The 19647-nt window shown below is 35.5% G+C and overlaps 1 protein-coding gene across 3 annotated transcripts in view; it reads left to right on the forward strand.

Moving 5' to 3' along the window:
- The window catches only part of Vps13a (vacuolar protein sorting 13 homolog A), a 172800-nt gene that overhangs the window by 40903 nt on the left and 112250 nt on the right, over positions 1-19647 (forward strand). For all 3 annotated transcript variants that reach the window (XM_052188728.1, XM_052188738.1, XM_052188745.1), the window contains exons 18-24: positions 3383-3569; positions 3656-3770; positions 8293-8429; positions 10118-10250; positions 11397-11514; positions 13351-13489; positions 18514-18586. In XM_052188728.1, the coding sequence (XP_052044688.1) occupies positions 3383-3569; positions 3656-3770; positions 8293-8429; positions 10118-10250; positions 11397-11514; positions 13351-13489; positions 18514-18586 (902 nt within the window). The remainder of the gene's footprint in view (positions 1-3382; positions 3570-3655; positions 3771-8292; positions 8430-10117; positions 10251-11396; positions 11515-13350; positions 13490-18513; positions 18587-19647) is intronic.

Consider the following 19647-nt stretch of genomic DNA (forward strand, 5'->3'; position numbering starts at 1 on the left):
ACTTACTGCACAAGCATGAGGCCTGTGTTTAATTCGCAGAGCCCTTGTCACAGGCTGGGGTGGGAGGGAGCAGCCTGCAGTCTTGGAGTAGGCAGTGGGCACAGGGACATCTTAGAATCTCAGTCCAGCCAGTCCAGTTGAATTGGTAAGTCCTAGGTACTAATGAGAGATGTTTTCTCAAAAAAATACCAAGGTTGAGAGTGTTTCAGTTGTCTTAAAAAGTATCAGTGTAAGGTTGGAGTTTAGCTTTCAGACATTGTAGTTTTAAATGCTGCGACTTGAGACAATGCACTCTTTTGTGTGTTTAGGCACTTAGACTTTTTCCCTTGTACTATGTAATATTTTGGAATTATTAATGTATTATATTCAGTAGAAAGTAACATGTTGATAAAGCATAGAACACTAAAGAAAAATTCAGTAGTATTTGCACCATGCAGAAAGAAACAACAAATGTTGCCACATTCAGCACAACTCCAGGTACAGACTGACTTGAGTGGTGAGCAAATGAAGAGCAGACAGACAGACAGACAGACATTCAGGCAGGTAGACAGATACAGGCTAGGACTGGGGAAACTGGGTTCTCTGGTGAAGGAACTGCAGAACCCTAGAAGCCCAGTGCATTTATTATATGCAGTTGGAACAGAGAGGCCGGGTTACTGTGCATCAGACCAAGGAGGTAGGTTTAGCTCTTAGTAGGAACAGTCCCTGTAGGCTATAAATGTAGTGGGGAGAATACAAATAGACTTTCAGCATCAGAACATGGAACAGATGGAGGCTTTCCCACCCCTGATATTCCCCCACCCCTCAATTCCCCCATACTCTTCAGGGCAGAGGGCTGGGCCATTGTCACCTTTGCCATTTTCCCAAGCAGCTGAGGCTAAGCTCCAGGACATAATTGGGCCATCTCAACAACAAACATTACTCAGAACTTTATACGTTCAAGGCTTCCTCTACTCTCCAGAAAATGGAGCTTGCTTTCTTTAATTTAATTCTTTTACTTACTCAGCTTACATCCCACTCACTGCCCTGTTCTTGGTCACCCTTCCCACAATTCTTCCCCTCTACCCCCTCTCCTTCCTGTAATTGCTTTCTTCTTCCTCCCAAGTGGGATTGAGGCATTCTTACCTTGTTAACCTTCTTGAGGTCTGTGGGTTGTATCCTGGGTATTCTGTACTTTTTGGCTTATATCCACTTATTAGTGAGTATATTCCATGCATGTCCTTTTGGGTCTGAGATACCTCACTCAGGATCATATTTTCTAGTTCCATTCATTTGTTTGCAAAACTCATGATGTCCTCTTTTCTAACAGCTGAATAGTATTCTATTGTGCAAGTGAACCACATTTTCTGTATCCATTCTTCTGTTATGGGACATCTGGGTTGTTTCCAGCTTCTGGCTATTACAGATAAGGTCAATATGAACATAGTGGAGCACATGCCCTTGGGGCATGGTGGGGCATCTTTTGGGTATATGCCTGAGTCTTCAGGTAGATCTATTTCCAATTGTCTGAGGACTCTCCAGATTGATTTCCAGAGTGGTTGTACCAGTTTGCAATCCCACCAGCAATATAGGAGTGTTTCTCTTTCTCCACATCCTCACCAACGTGTGCTATGGCATTAGATTCACCATTAACCCTGGCTGCCTTTAAACTCGATATCCTCCTGCCTCAAACTTCTTAGTTTCTAGATTATAGATGTGTACCAAAATGCTTGGTGTAGCTTAACCTTTGTTTTCAGAAATAGTTTTATTGAGAATCAGTTCACATACCTGATGTTTCTCTATTTAGTATATAATTCATTGGAATTTTACAACTATATTCATATGTATTTTTACATTCACAATGTACAAGATTATATAGTCAACTTCCCTATATAATCTCAGACATCATAACATACCATGAAGAAACTGTTTTACTAGCAGTCCCTTCTCTCTTCCTCTGCCTGACAACTTACTTAGTTCTTTTTTTTTTTTTTTTCTGGGGTTGAGGAGATAACTCAGTGGGTAAGAGACAGACAGACACAGAGAGAGAGAAAGAGAGAGAGAGAGAGAGAGAGAGAGAGAGAGAGAGAGAGAGAGAGACAGACAGACAGACAGACAGACAGACAGAATTTTAGTATTGCTTTGGACATTTTACATGAAGTCTTCTACTATGTGGCCTTTACTATTCCCCTCTTTTTTCACTTAGCATGGTGTCTTTAAGGGTCATTGATGTTGAATGAATTTGTAATACCTTTTTTTATTGCCTATATTCTATTATATAGCTGTACCATATTTGTGTGTCTATTCTTTAACAGATAATTGAATTGCTTCTGTCATTTGACTACAATGAATATGAATATGGATCCAGATTTTTCTGTATATAGGTTTTAAATTTGGGTGGTATATGTAGGAATAGACTTACTGCCTTATATTATAATTTTTAATGTTTAACTCAGGAGGGAATACCAAAGCAAGCACATTTTTCATTCCTACTACCAGTAAACAAATTTCTCCAACCCCCACCAGTATTGTCTGTTCTTCTGATTATGGTAGCTTAGTAAAACGTGATACCTCAGTGTGGGTTTAATTTCCATTTTGTTCATGGTTCATGGTTTTAAACATTTTTTCTCTGTTGATCATTTTATGTTTATGTCCATATCTTGTTTAGAGAAATTACTTATAAGCTTCCTCTTCCTTTTAATTGATATGCTTTATTTGAGTTAACAAGTTTGTATGCATTCTTGATATATATCTTTTTTATATTCTTTCTGGTGCGGATCAAATTCAGAGCTGTGTTTATGCTAGGCAAGTATTTTAACAACTACATTATAGCTCGCCCTCCCCTCCACTGCTAGATTTATGTGGGGTTTGGGTTGTAAGGATTGAACCCAAGACACTTCACATTCTAGGCAGGTGCTATAACTACCCAGCTATACCCTTACCCTTACAGGTAAAATATTCTCACCTTTTTCTATTCAGTATATTTCTTTCTTTTTATCATGCCCCTTGTAGCAAAAATATTTTAAATTTTGACCTACTCTGATTTACTTAGACTTAGTTTATTGTATTTACATTTTGGTATATCCACAAAATTTTCCTTAAACAAAGGCACAATGTTTATCTTATATATTTCTGTAAGCATTTTATGTTACCTCTTTAAATTTAGCTTATATGCCCTCTTCAAGTAAAGATATCAAATACCAGCTATCATAGCTCTTTAACATAAAACTAAAGATGACTATGACTCTTAATGAAATTATTTACTAAAATTCCTAGGAATTGTATATTTTCTTTTATATGAATTGAGTTATAGAAATACAAAGAAAATGTCTTTACTGTGTTTTATAGTAAGTTGATAAAGTTTAAAATTATATTGAGTCCTAATTTTTGTTCTTTTATGCAGATTTGTAACCAAAATTGATTCATTTCATATTACTGGCTTACCAGATGATTTCAAAAAACCTCACCTACTGACTTCCTTGGATGATATGTCACTCTTCCAGATTACATTTGAGACAAATCCTTTAGATGAAACTGTTGCTCAGAGGTGCACCATAGAGGCCGAGCCTCTAGAGATAATATATGATGCAGTAAGCATTTTCTGTATTCGTAAGTTTCAGTGTGTTTTCGTTTGCTTTGAAGTTGTGCTTCATGTTAGTGGTGCTTATTTTAACAGAGGACAGTCAATAGTATAGTGGAGTTCTTCAGACCACCGAAAGATGTCTACCTAGCCCAACTCACTTCAGCTACTTTGACAAAACTTGAAGAATTTCGAGAAAAAACGGCAACAGGTAATTTGTGGATTAAATAGAATATTAAAATTTTACTTTAGATGCATTTCTAGACTGGATATTGTTGAGTAGAAAGTAATCCACTGCATTTGCCAGATTTATTTTTATACTCAGAGCTTAATTTAATAATCACATTTAGGTTAACTGAAAATTTTCACTTAGGTATTTAGACCTCTGTGGTAGTAGGTGGCTTCCAGGTTTCCTTCGTTTATAATGAACTCCAGAGTTTGGTGGGGTAGACTGAGGAATCAAAGGTCCATCTTCTTGCGTTCTCAAGGAGAATAAAAGGTATCAGTACACGGTACCTCAGTTTGAATCCATTGATGTTGAGAGTTATTAATGAACAGTATCGGTTGGTTCCCATATTTTGTTTGGTGGTGTGAATTTTTTTCCCCTCTTTTCATTTGCTGGTCTGAGACCATTATTGTTTTCTTGGGTGAGGGTACCTTTTGAAGTTTGAATTTCAGTGTCTTCTTTAGAGCTTTGTTGGAAAAAAGGTATTGCTTCTTTTTTTTTTTTAAATCATAGAGTATTTTTCCTTTTGTATATGTTGTGAATGAATTTTTGCTGGGTAGCTTTTTACATTGTGTTATTCTAATGGGTCTTCCTTTGTATGTTACTTGGTCTTTCCCTTGAAGTTTTAATATTCTGTATTTTTTCTTTATGTTAAATGTTTTGATTATTACATGTTCTGGTGAATTTTTTTTGGTCCTATCTCTTTGGTGTTCTATATGCTTCTTGTATTTTGAGTAACACTTGCTTTTTTAGATTAGGAAAATTTTCTGTTTCATTTAAAAGCTAGGTTTCTTTTCTTTATTCCTATTATTTGTAGATGCGGTCTTTCAGAGTGTTCTGGATTTTTGTTCCTAGAGTTTTTTAGATTAAATTTTTTTTTGACCAAGGTATCCCAAGATCCATTTTTTTTTTTAAACCTTGTCTTCTACCTGATAATCTGGCTTCCGTATCTTGTGGTCTGTTGGTGAGGCCTGCCTCTGAGGTTTTTTATTTGACCTCCTAAACATTTCATCTCAGTTTGGATTTTGTTAATGATTGTTTATACTATCATGTCTTGAATTTGTTTTTGCTAATACAGTCCACTGTTTGTGCTTGCATAGACTTTGTTAAAGGATTTATTCATATCCTGTTTAACATCCTCAAATATATTCATGGTTAGTATTTTCAGCTTTAAGTCTTATTCTTCAGTTATACATTTCTCAGGGTCTGCTGCAGTAGGGTTACTAGAATCTGATGGAGACATGTGTTGGCTGTTGTGATTTGTACTCTCTAGGAATCTGGGGTTGTGATGACAGAGGTGATTATAGGTGTTGATGTCTGTTTTAGTCTTTATTGGGTAGAGAGATGGTCTATTCCTTGCTCTCTGCTGCCCTCTCTGGATCCTGGGAATGTATGATGGTAGTGTGTTGCCTGGAGAGGAGAGAGAGGATGCCTCCTAAGGTTGGTGGGTGGCAGACAGGACTAGAGGCCAGCTTCTAGAAAAGCCTGAAGTGGGCATCAGGAAAGAGCTAATGGCAAGTTGTTCACCCTGAGGTATAGTTCTCAGGGAACTGGAGGTGTGGTGGGAAGAGGGGATTCTGTAAGTAGGTTGCATTAAGGCATAGATTTGCATTAAGGCATAGATTATCTGAAGGGACAGGGATGAAGGGGCTAGGTAGACCCTGGGTCTGAACCAAGAGATGGAGTCTCTAGTGAATGGGGCAGGGGAGCCTGGAAGAAGGTTGTTATTCAGCTGAGGGTAGAAGTAAAGTGACAGGAAGGCTAGTGTAATTCACTTATGTGAGTCCATGCCAGATGTGGCCACTGTGGACATCTGGCAGAGAGTATTTTGAGTATGGGTTTCAGCTGACACAAAGCAGGGATAGAGGGAGGAAAGCTGGGTCCACATGCAGCAACTGGAGGAGTCCTTTATTATATTAAGCAGTCCTACGTCACTCATCTAGGAAAAAACCTTTAGAATTTCTTTAAAATGACAGCTTTTATATTTCTTTAAGCTGTCCTCAATATAAACTACTTATTCTATACATATACAAGCATATTTTTATATACAAGCATTTATTTTAAAATGTTTATCATCATTGTCATCTTCATTGTCATCATCATCATTATTTTGAGACGAAGTCTCACTATGTAGCACAGGCTACCCTAAAATTATCCTTCAGTCTCAATCTTTCAAGTGCTGGGATTATAGGGTTACACCACCACATCTAGAGAATTATCAACTCAATTCTCTCTTTTTCTTTCACATACATATTAAACTAATCGTTATTATATTTGATACTGGGTATTTGTTTTTTAAGGGCTTTACTTTTCTCTATTATCATGTATGTAAAATATATATTTATTAAAGGTTCTTACTATATTCAAACATATATTCTTAATAAGTCTTTAGTCTTAAAATTAAATATTCTAATGTTCCTACATTTATGCATTTTCTACTTTAAACCTTCCTAATGATAAATTAACATGGTGTTACAAACATTATACTATTTCTTTGGAAGATTTGCTTTTGTAGGATGGAAGTGGATCATGATAATGGGAGATATGTGAGCTGCTCAAGTATTGACCTTTCTGTGTCAGTTACTTTATAAAATCAGTAGACATCCTCTTAAACATGCTCTGTGAATCAGTGACTCTTCTTACACTCTGGTGATACTTCTTAACTTAGGCATACGCTGAAAAAAGAATTATACCCTTGATCTGAATAGCAGAGCTTACATACTAATTAAACATCTTTTCAGTATATTACTTTTCATTACAGTTGAGGTTGTAATGAAAATTTGGTTGTACTGGTTAGTTTTACGTTGACTTGACACATGCTAGAAACATACCTAGGAAGAGGAAATCTTGATTGGGGAAAATGCCTCCATAAGATTGACCTAGAGGCAAGTCTGGGGTATTTTTTTGATTGATGATTTGTGTGGGAGGGCCCAGCTCATTGTGGATTTTGCCATCCCTGGGCAGGTGGACCTGAGTGTTACAAGAAAGAATACTGAGCTAGCCATGGGGAGCAAGGCAGTAATCAGCTGTCCTTCATGACCTTTGCTTTGCTTCCTACCCGGACTTTTTCTCATGATATACTTTCATATGAAATAAATTCTTTCCTCATCAAGTTGCCTTTGATCATGGTGTTTTATTATAACAACTTAGAAAAATAGATTAATTTAGTATGCTAATTCCATGTTTAGGAATGAGTTAAATTTGTTAGATGATGATGAATGAAATATTTAAGTAATAAGAGAATTGGGTTTGTTTTTCCTGGTCTTCATGTGATTTTGTTGAAGATAAATTAATGACTGAGGGCTTTTCATCATTGTCATAAAATCATCAAGCTATGTATTTGTTGTTCAGTATGGCAGTTATAGCTATGTTAGATTTGTGAATTGGGAAAAGTCTAACCAAATTTTAATAGATACAAATAAATGTTTCCTACACGCGCGCGCACACACACACACACACACACACACATTTTAAAGAGTTTGTATTTTTTCTCTATTTCACCTAAATTAACTACCTAGGTGTGGATCAGTTGATAAAACACTTTCTTCACAAGAATGAGAACTTGTGTTTGGATCCCAAGGTCCCAAGGTAGAAAGGTATCTAGCTCACAAAGACAAAACCCATAGCAAAAGCCAGCTGTGATCATGCTCCCCTGTAATCAGCGTAATTGTGAGATGGAGTGGGGAAAACGATGCCCCCTGGAAATTAGAATAGCCTACTAGGTTTTGTTGCAGGCCGTTTAGAGACTCTGTCCCCAAAGTGGAAGTTGTCTGAGGACCAACAGCAGAAATTGTCCTCTCATCTCTTCAGTACACACGCTGTGTGTGGCCCCTCTCCTTGCGGCTCAGAGGTTCAGAGCACTGGAGAACCTTCTAGAGGACTTGAATTCAGTTCCCAGAATTAATTGCAACTCTAGTTACAGGATATTCAATGGTCTCTTTTTTGCCTTCATGGGGATCTGGAGGCAAAAGTTTGCAAGTCACACAGACTTGTAAACATAAGTAAAAAAAAAAATATTTTTTAAAACTGTTCCTAAGGCCCTCATTTATTATTGGGGGGAGGAGGGCTCCAACTCTGTTTTTGTTTTTGTTTTTTGGTTTTTTTTTTGTTGTTGTTAGGTGTGTGTGTATTGATCAGCAAAAGATGTAAATTTACACTGTTCTTTACTCTAGGGTATTTTTTGTTAATTTGTATTTTTTATTTTTAAAGAGTAAATCACTTAGGTATGACTTTGAAATCTATAAATACAATTCTCACTATCTAGCCTTGGATAGTTGAGAATTTAACTTGTAGATTAGACTGACCACGAATTCACAGAGATCAGCTTTCCTCAGTCTCCCCAACGTAAAGGTGTATGTATGTTGCCACACCTGGCTTTTCTAGGGTATTTTAAAATCAGTACTGACTTTTTGTATTTTTAAATTGCATCAAATCAATTCATGTTTGTTGATGTTTTATAAAGGAAGTTGTGAAAAATACTCATTGCAAAGATTTAATCCTTTTACAGGTTTGCTGTATGTTATTGAAACACAGAAAGTTCTTGATCTCAGAATTAATTTAAAGGCTTCATATGTTATTGTCCCACAATATGGAAATTTTAGCCCTACTTCAAATCTACTTCTCTTGGATCTTGGTCATTTAAAGGTATACACTAATAAATGTTTGATTGATGATATGCCATGTATGATATTCTTTTGTTTGAAATGTATTTTGATTTTATTTATTAAGATTAACTTATTTTTATGTGTGTTTTTCTGCATGTATGTAGGTATACCCATGCATGCACTGCCCAAGGAGGTCAGAAGAGCGTCCCAGGGCTCCTGGAGCTCGAGCTACAGGCTGTCTGGAGCCGCCATGTGTGTGCTGGGAACTGAACCCAGGTTCCCCGCAAGAACCACAAGTGCTCTTAACTTCTGAGCCCTCTGTCCAGCCCCAGAATATACATGTCATAGATAGTTTTATTAGGCTTATTGATTTTTTTAAATATATAGCAGAGAAATGATTCTTATGATTGGTTAATAAATTTCATTTCATCAGGTAGTTTTGGTCATCCCTGTATTTTCAAAATCAAAACTTTTTGAGACCTGCAAGCCAGCCAGTGATAAATGTAAGAATTGTATTTATAGATTTGAAAGTCATTCCTAAGTTTTTTAAATCTTTAATTTAAATCTTACTTGATTAAGAATGGAGACAGTTCTGGAAGTAATTATTTTTCTAAAATTTTTACATATATACACATGAGATTTAATTGCATATGTAAAGTATTAACACTTTAATAATAATTATAAGTTGAAAGATTCTTAATTTGTGTGAAATTTTCTTTTTGTCTATATGAACATTTTCTTCCCAAAAGTTAAGTAGAAACATTCTTTTATATTTCTGTATCTGAATTGTTCAGTATTGTACCTATTAGCATCATATAATTATTAAAGTTAAAGAAAAAATAATTAAAAATAAAAACCTCAGCTTCTGTTGAGTGCTTCCTAGTCAGAACTGGTTAGCAGCTGCTGTGATGGGCAGTCCAGATGCAGAGTGTTTCTGTCATTCCGGTTCTGCGGCTCACAGCCGTCCCATGGTGGAGACTGACTACCTGCAGAAGCTGAGGCTGCAGGCACCTGAGGCAGACTCCAGGCTGCTAAAGAAGTTTGTGTTTTCCCTGTTACTTTGTACTTGGTAGTTAAGTAAACCCAGGGGATATATTTTCATACTATAAATATAATAAAGTATTCATAGCTAATTACTCATACTTGATTTGGGTTTATTTTTAAGTTTATGGATATTTTGTCTACATTGTATGTCTGTGTACTCTTTCAGTGCCTGATGCTTGCACAGGCCAGAAGAGGGCCTTGGGAGGGGTTGTGAGCTGCCACATGGGTACTAGGAATCAAACCCACGTCCTCTAGAAGAACAGCTAGTGCTGTTAACCACTTAGTCACCTGTCCAGCCCCATTCTTCTTAGTTTTATGTTTGTTTTTGAGATATGGCTTCACTATGTAGTCCTGTTGTCCTGGGACTCACAGTGTAGACTAGGGTGGCCTTGAACTCACTGCCTGCCTCTGTTGTCCTTACTACTGGGTTTAAAGACATACACCACTATGCCTGGTGAGATACATATAGATATAGATATAGATATAGATATAAATACATATACAATGTGAATGCATGTTAATACCTGTTTTCATTGCATGTCTTATGGATAATGACTTTTTAATAGCTATGTGTATCTGTCTGTAAATTTATCCTGTCCTGTTAACTTTTTATGTTATACATCTAAACAGTAATTTAATTTCGAAGTAGTTTACATAGTCTAAACTATGAAAATTAACTTTAAGGTGACAAGTAAACGTCGATCAGGATTGCCAGATATGAAACCCAGTGAGGCCAGCCTTGAAGATATAATGCACAGAGCATATGACTCTTTTGATATTCAGCTTACAAGCATACAGCTGCTCTACAGTAGAGTGGGTAAGTGCAAGCTATGCTGGTGGTTGATTTTTAACAGTGATTAATTAGGTTTTCAGGCACTCTGAGGATGTATCTGAAGACTTTCTCTGTAAGTCATTGGAACTTTCCTGAATTTGAGTTAAAATTGTCAACTACTATTGCCTAGTGAATGAACATATAATTAATAGTGAAAGTGTAAGACCCTAAACACAGATCCAGTATTTCAGAATAGTCATTTGCTAAGATGTAGATGACATGTGTGTTTAGTTGGCTGTGTTAATCTAGCTGAATGATATTTTTATTTGTAAGCCCATTAGAATGATTTTATTTCAATAAAACAAACTTTGACTACTAACTAAATAAAAAATGACTACTAACATTTTCCTGGTTTGAAACCAGGAAATTTTTGCTTCCTAGTCCATTTAGGTAAAATTTATCTTTTACTGGGAACTGGGTCTTTTCATTTTAGCCTAGACTACTAGTTAGTTCCAAAAATCTGTCCATTGCCACCTTCTTCGTGCTGGGATTTCAAGAGTGCATCACCATCCTATCTCATTTTAAGTGGGTACAGGGGACTGAACTCAGGTGCTCATCCCCATTGGGTAAGTACTTGGCAAAATGAATTCTCACTGCAGCCTGGCTGCATTTACATCTAAGGCTGTGAATTAAGTATTCGCTCACTCGAATGTGACTGTTGATGCTACAGTGAATGTTTCAGGTCATATGTTTTGTAGGTCTGAGTAGTAATTTTAGGTTTAGTCTTAGCATTTTGACTATATGAAAGTTTTGAGTCTGTTTTCTAAAATGTAGCAGTTATAAATCCATGTGAGAAAATATAAACATTGCCCAGAGAAGAGCTAATTAATAATCTTAAATCAGTGGTAGCATTTGTTAGTATTTATCAAACACACATTTTTCTGACCTTTTCATTGCCTTACAGTGCCATTCTGTTGGTGGTAAAATATCTGGTTGGCATAGTGATTGTTAACAGATACGCAGTAGGTTTAACTAAAACTATGCTGCCATTTACAATGTAAAGCAGTATAGGAACAACAGAGGGAAATGTAAAGACTTACTGATTGTGTGTCGTTTAGATAATTTTAGATTTAATTTTTTTTATGTTATAAAAAATATGCTAATAATAAACATGAACTGTTTCTCTATTAGGTGATAATTGGAAAGAAGCACGAAAGCTCAATGTATCTACACAGCATATTTTGATACCTATGCATGTCAATGTAGAACTCTCTAAAGCTATGGTTTTCATGGATATCAAGATGCCCAAGTATGTATTATATATTATCTGTTTTATATATTTGTAGATTTTCTCAATAAGTCTGTAAGGAAAGAAATGCTATATTTTATTGACTTTATTACATAGTATGCATATTATATCGTCTGTCATTGACACTATTTTCAATGTATAGTTCAGTGGCATCTTAGTAAACTCACATTAGATAGCAATCACCATCATCCATCTCAAGAATTTTACTAATGATTTTCCAAGGTGAATGTCCATACTCATTAAACAGTAACATTCCATTCTACTCTGCCTTTTGCCCCTGGATTCCAAACCCTTTTTACATTTTATCTTTATGAATTTTATGGTTTTAGATACTGAATAGAAGTGAAATTGTATAATGTTTATCCTTTGTCATTATTCTTATATCACTTCACTGTGTATTCAGAGGTCATCTATGAAATGTATGATGATTAATGCTTTCCAGTCCTCTTTTGAAAACAGAATTTTTATTGATCTATTCCTGGTTCTACCAATTCTTAAAAGTAGGGTGTTGCAGGTTACTACTATTGTTAAGAGTCTCTTTCTTCCCCTTAGTTATTTCAGTATTTAATTCATTGATATGAATTGTATAATCAACTTTAAACCATAATGTATAGGATTAATTACAGATATTTAGGTTATTAGAAATAAAGCTATGGTTTTCTGAATGAATTCAGGTACATTTTTAAGAGAACAATGTTTGACAACCAAAATATATAATTAAAAAAAATCAATTTTAGGGAAAAGTTGGGAGTAAAAGCTATGAGTTAAAACAGTCTACATGAAGGCCATACTATTAAAAATTTTTACGCATGTGTGCACGTGCATATTTGTACATGTGTTCATGTACATATGTGTGGAAGCAGAGGTTGACATCAGTCTCCCGTCACTCTTTACCTTGTTTTTTGACACTGAATCTAAAGCACATTGATTGTCTAGACAGTCTGGGAGCAGCAGAGATGTACCTGTCTCCCTCTTCTCCCATTCATGTGTCAGGATCGAAAATGGTGCCACTGTGTCCTCCTCTTAGTTGGTGCTGGATATTTCACATCATGGACTCGTGTTTGCTGGCAGGCACTTTACCAATGGAATCATTTCCCCAGCCTTTCTTCAGTTTTAAGAATGTTCATTTATTTTTATGTCCTGGAGTGGTGGGAGTGCTTGACTGTGCAGGTATCACAGTGGGCATGTGAAAGTCAAAGAACGACCTGATGGAGTAATTTCTCACCTTCCACACGTGGGTTCTGGGAAATCAAACTCAGGTCACTGGGCAAGTTCAAAATAAAAGAACCTAGATTTAGTCTTGAATTATATCTCAGATGTAAACTTTATTCTGTTAGAACTTGCTTAAGGAACCATGTACATATGGGAACTTACACGTAGAGTGAGACATGGATTATGATCCTCACAGGTGTAAGTACACATTGATAGCATGCACAAGCTGTAAGGACAGTCACATAAATAACTGGCAATTACTGTTTTCTGTATTTGGCAAATACTAGAGAAACAATAAACGGAATAATATTAGAAAATAACCTTCTAAAGACTATTAAGGCTGGTTCCTCTAGGCTTTATAAGGTAGGTTGTAAATTGTAGTGACTTGTAGTTTCAAATTTTATTTTTAAATATTTGCTGAATTTAAGGGTTTCACTCTACTCCTCTTTATTTTTCTGCCTGGTTAAGGGATGGGGTGGGTGCTAAGCATTGAACTCAGGACCTCCTGCTTGCCCAGCGAGCTTTCTAGAACTGCCTCACCTCCTCAGTTCCATTCTTCATTAATTAGTGTACTTAAACCAGAATGAGAATTACTTTATAATGATTCCTGTCTCTAAACAATAGATTCAAGATTTCTGGAAAGTTACCTCTTGTTTCATTACGAATCTCGGATAAAAAACTGCAAGGCATTATGGAATTGTTGGGAAGCATTCCAAAACCTGAACCCGTAACTGATGTATCTGCCCCTGCCAGATCATTCCAGGTATTGTCTCTTTCAGAATTAATGAAAGATTACATTGAAAAGTAGATTTCAAAGTAGTAGTTGAAATAACTACAGGTGAAATTATTTATAGTTATTTTAATTTTCAGCAGAATATTTAAAATTATGAAAAAACCCATTGCTTTGAATTACTTGTATATGTATTAGACTATATTTCTGTCTATTACATAAATTCCTAACAGTGAAGTGGAGGAAAAATATGTAAATTTTAAATTTTGGTGAGTTTTCCCACTTTCCCCTATTGATTACTAATTTATTAACAGTGAAAGAGTGTCTTCTATTCTAATTAGTCTTGAGTGTTAGCCATTTTTAATAGTTTACACTAGGAACATGTTGTCTTCTGCATTCAATTTGTATGTCTTTTAATGAACTTGTTTGCCTAAAGATAATGACTGCTTGAATTTTACTTTTTTTGAACTGTTATTATTGTGAAATGTATGTATGCATTAAGGATTTTTTAATTATGGAAATTTATTGGTCACTTAAAATTACTTTTTCACATTTGATTTTTAGTGTGCATTTTTAATTTTACTATGCATGAAGGTTTAATTTGTACATAGTCACAGTTATTTTCTCACACCTTTGATTTCATGTATTTTTCTCTTTCCAAAATACTTTAAGAAAGAAAATATCTAAACTTATTTTTCTTTACTTTCTACCCTCTTGGATTATTCAAAGAGCATTAAATTTTCTTCTTTTCAAATAATTTACAATTTGAAAAAAATAGTAACATTAGTCTAGAAAACCCTGTTTTCTCCTCCATTTGACAGTGAACTGCTGACATTGTGCCCTGTTACCCCGATCACGTCCGTGGTTTATAGTATCGTTTCTACCGTGCTGCTGAGCTGTCTGATTTACTAACTCTGTTAAAGAGCATATGTTTTGAGTTTTGATGGAATAGGTTTTATTATTTTCTTTTTGGATAAAACTTTTTAATGTGATATCTCTGAAAAAGTTTTTTTCTTGTGTTTTCTAAAAATTTAGTAGTCCCCTTTGTTTTAGAGTTGCTTTTAAAGTGTATCTGAATTTTATGCTAATATCCTTTATGTAATCTTTATGTATTCAATCTATTTTTACATGTCTTTCTAATTATGTCAGTTTCATTTTTTTAAAGACTTTTGTATTTTGTGTATGTGAGTACACTGTAGCTGTCTGTAAACACACCAGAAAAGGTTATTGGATTCCATTACAGATGGCTGTGAGCTACCATTTGGCAGTTACTGGGAATTGAACTCAGTACCTCTGTGCTCTTAAACTCTGAGCCATCTATCCAGCCCCTAGTTTCATTTTTGAAAACCATATATTTTTCCTTATATTAAATATGTGTGTGTGTGTGTGTGTGTCTGTGTCTGTGTGTCTGTGTGGTTCTGATTTTTTTCAGTATCTACATTTTCCATTTATAGCTTTCTTTTTTCCACTAGCCTTCAGTCATAATTACATAATAGTTTTATAGTAAGTACTTTAAATAGGTTGGGTAAGATTTTGAGGTTTTTTTTGTTTTGTTTTCAAATAGCTTTTATGATTTTACTTTTATAATAGGTTGTCCATATCTGTCTAAATCCTCAGGGGTTTAGTAAGGATACTATTAAATTATCTACTCAATAATACTATTGAGAATAGGAATCTTAGCACTATTGTATCTTATTTGTATTTAGCTATAACTAAACATACATTTACTACATATATTTTGTTAGGGTTGTACATACTGTTTATGCCCTAATTGTGTCCTCTTTAAATTTATATAGGGAATCTTAATCCTTATGTCTATACCTTAGATTATGACTATTTTGCAAATAGAGTCTGTAAAACAGTAATTAAGTTAAAAGACTATTATGATAGACCCTAATTTGGGCCTGATTGATAACTTTATAGAAGAGAATTTGGGAATTAAAAGAGACACCAGAAATACATGTGCACATAGCAATGTCCAAGTGACAATGCAGCAAGAAGGCTCTCTGCAAGCTGAAGGTAAATGCTTCCAAAACCTCACTTTAGAATACCTTAATCTTGACCTTCTGGCTTCCAGAATAGTGAGAAATATGTTTTGTGGCTTAAATCAGAAACCTCTTCAGTGTCATATCTCTGCTCAAAAAGTTCACAGTTTCAAGAAGAAGAAGAAGAAGGTAACTAGAGGGGAGGGTAAGGTGTATAAGAGAGGATAGAGACTGAAAAACATGTATATGATGTATGTGTGTGAGAATATAATGATATTTTCCATTTTACATAAAGTATATGGTGAATATACCCCATAAAATGTAAAAGTCTTTACTGGCTTATGCATTGTTAGTTACTAAGAAAAACACTAAAAATGTTCATTTTAGACCAATTCAAATACTATATTTTTAGATCAGTGTGAGTACCCCTTATCTGAAGTACTTGTGACTAGAAGTGCTTTGAACTCTAGTTTTTTGTATTTTTCATTTTGGAATATTGCACATGTGTAATTTTAGATTTAGGGCCCAGGAATAAAACACAGACTTCAAATATAAAACATAACCATATTTTACATGCCTGACTGTTATTTCATGCAATGTCTTAGTATGGTTGAATTTTGACTGTGATATATTACATGAGACAGATACAGTATGTCCCACAAATGGGGCTGTTTTTGTCTTCAGAAACTCATGGATTTTGAAGCATTTTACATTGCAGATTGGAATTGCTCAGATCATATATATTGTTGGCATTGAGGCTTTATATGTTTATTCATGACAGATATTGGCTCCTACTTTCTATATGTACTGTCTTACAAAGTAATCTTAGTCTCATAAGGTTAGTTGGGAAAGGTTTATTAATCCCTGTGATTCACTAGTATTGAAACTAGGCCAATCAGAAACCATATCATGGCCTCAAAGTATCCAAATAAATGATGCTCATGCTTCTCACTTTAAGTAAAATCTTGGAAGTTATTAAGCTTTATGAAGAAGACATGTCCAAAGCTGATAAGCTGAAAGCTAGCCCTCTTGGGCCAGTCAGCTACATTGTGAACTAAAAGGACTCTCCTGAGGGACATATAGATATATCTGAAAGCATATAGGAAAGCAAAGCAGTCTTATCCTAGTTAGGGTTATAATCGCTGTGATGAAACACCATTACCAAAAGCAGTTGTGGAGAAAAGGGGGCATTTAGCTTACATTTTCACATCATAGTCCATCAATGAAGGAAGTCAGGGCAGACACCTAGAGGCAAGAGCTAATGTAGTGTCCATGGAGGAGTGTTGCTTCCTGACTTGCTTCTCATGGCTGGCCTAACCAGCTTTCCTATAGAACCTAGGACCCCAACCCTGGAGTGGTACTGCCCACAAGAAACAACTCACATCAGTCACTAATTAGGAGAATGCCCTGCAAGCCATCTGTTGTGTGACAAGACTATTCCTGGGAAGACCACCTGAGACCCACAGCAGACCAAAGTATGGATACCATTAAAGTCTAATTCACCAAGTCAAAGTTCACTTATGTGGTGAGCCATGAGTTTCATTGGCACTTATTTTCAAGATTACAAGGGGTTATTTACAGGAGCAGAAATTACTCAAAGACATCTATATCACCAAAGTTAGCCCCAGCAGGAGTGACAGCTTATAAAACTGGTATTCTGGAGCACAGTCTAAAGCCTACAGGCAGCCAACAGGCTGGGGAATGCTCTTTCTGGGTGCCTCAGTTGGATTTGACCTCTTCTAGGCAGCTCAGACATTCTCTGCCCCGCCCCCAGCCCCCCCAGCAGCTAGTCTGGTCTCAAGAGTCTTTGCAGCTTGTCCTGTATGGGAGGAGTCTTTGCAGCCTGGCTTCTTTCAGCCAGAGGAGGACTCTCAACTTTGATTGCTTACTGTGACCTGGATGAACATAGTGATTCTGGTCAGATTCAGCAAGTTCCTGAAGCTATTTTGAGTTTCTCCTTTCCTGCTTAAGGAGCTTTCTATTAATCTCTTGAGGAAACTGTTACACAATACCTTCCTACAGCAAGATTGTATGGAGGCATTTTGAAATTAGGATGCCATAGAAAAGTTTATGTAGGATCCTTTTCTGCCATTTAGAAAGGATCATATTGTTAGAAAGTCTTTTTATAGGAGGTTAAGTATAAACAACCAAATAAAAGCCATGTTATAGTTGATCTTAGGGACTATGATCAGCAAAGACTGTAAGATTGTACTAGGTCAGATCTATTAATGATTTGTTTCATAGTATTGGTGAAAGATTCAGTTGTGTTATTTATTTTTATTTACTTTTCTCAGAGACAGAGTCTCACAAGGCAACCTTGGCTGTCCTGGAACCTCTAGAGAGCTGTCTGCCTTGTCTCCCAAGTCAGTTTTGTTTAAACTGTATGAGGGTTTTCTTTTTTTATTAGTTAATTTTCACAAAACAGTGTGTTTGCCAAAGTATCATTAAAAATTAAAATAACATTGCATACTCTTCAATTATAGAGGTGTTAATATCAGGCTTTAAGTTTGTTTCTCTAGTTTTTGGACCTAGTAAATTGCCAAGTTAAACTAGATCTCAGAATCCTTACAGATCCCTAAGGAGCCCCATGATTATACTTACCATCAGATTTATAAAAGTACTTACTTCAAAAATAATTATTAGAGACATTTTCATACAAGTATATACTATGTTTTGAGGGCATTACCTCTGTAAAACTACTACTTCCTCTTTTTAGACTGGGCCAAAGATGACAGCTTTGTTATCATTCTGCCTCTGTCTCCATGTCTTAGGATTAATGCCATGATTTCCAGTGACTCCCTTGGTTGTGGGGTCAGGGTGAGGGTGAGGGCAGGAGGAGTGTGGTGCTGGAGGAGAGTCACATCCAGGATTTTTCAGCAAGCACTCTACCGACTGAGCTGCAATCCAATATCTTAAAAGCACTTGAACTTTCATATATTTTATTATTAATAGTCTTGCTTTGGACCTGTTTGATTCTAACAGTTTGAATTGAGTAGCTTTTTGTGCAGATTATCATATACATTTGAATAAAAGATCTGTGTTCTAATTGACATTGAGTTACTTTTGTTACAGATTCAAGCATCCACTTTGCCAGTATCACACATTTCTCAGAAGTTAATCCCTTTATTGGAACAGCCTGAAGATGGTAAAATGAAACTGCTTAATAGAATCATTTTTATTACATATGCCTAATTGAAGTAGTTCACATTTTGAGGGATGTTTTCTTCGAATGACTATTATGTAGGGATATAAACATCTTTTTCTTTTAACCTTCATTTCTCTGTAAAGAATAATAAGAGAAAAATCAATAAAGGTATTAAAATTTATATCATGTGTACATGGGAGACAATCAGAAATGAGTCACTCAAAGGAGTGATTAAAAGTTGGGCTTCTAGGCTGAGGAAGGCAAGTTGTAGGAAGGTGACTTGGAAAAGAATGGTAGATGGAGGTAAGGATTATCATGCAAGCTTATCTGAAGCCCCTGAAGCCTTCAGGGGAAGGCTGCACATTGGCATTGATGAGGAAGAAAAACACACAAAGTCAGTGGGTGGGTGGGTCTACGAAGCATTTGGGGAGTGGCAGTGAATGTGATCAAAATACATTGTCTGAAATCCTCTATATTTTTTAAATAATTAAAAATATGTTTTTAAAAAAGAATGCCTATATTGTAGAGGGAGACAGCAATGCAAAGGAAATTTCCTATGTGTGTTTTAGAATACATGTGGAAAGAGGCTTATACTTCTCTATGCTGTTGTAAACTAACCATCTCAATAACATCCTTATGCAAGATGGAGACGTCACTGGGAATACAGAAAATGCTAGGTGGCAGCAGTATTCCTAAATTGCTGAGATATTTTTTGCTCATATTCTTTGAATAATGTAAATATTATTTAAAGTTACATTTGTAGTGGAATCACTTTGACAAGAATAAATTCTAATTTTAATCCAAGAATCCCTAACAGAAGTCATTATTGAATTTGGGATTGAGAAAAAAAGAGGAAAGTTTGTAGATGTCTAATTAAAAATGTATTATTTGAAGAAATTTGAGATAGCTTTTTATTTCTATTTTTTAAGGGAGGAAAATCAAATTTAACATCTGCATTTACATATAAAACTTATTTTTAATTTTTAAAATATCTCACTATCAAGTATCTTTTTTTCATGGCCATGTTGGCAAAAAAATATACTTCTACATTTTTAAGACTT

The sequence above is a fragment of the Apodemus sylvaticus genome, chromosome 1 (genome assembly GCF_947179515.1).
Source record: "Apodemus sylvaticus chromosome 1, mApoSyl1.1, whole genome shotgun sequence".
In the NCBI taxonomy this organism is placed as follows: domain Eukaryota; kingdom Metazoa; phylum Chordata; class Mammalia; order Rodentia; family Muridae; genus Apodemus; species Apodemus sylvaticus.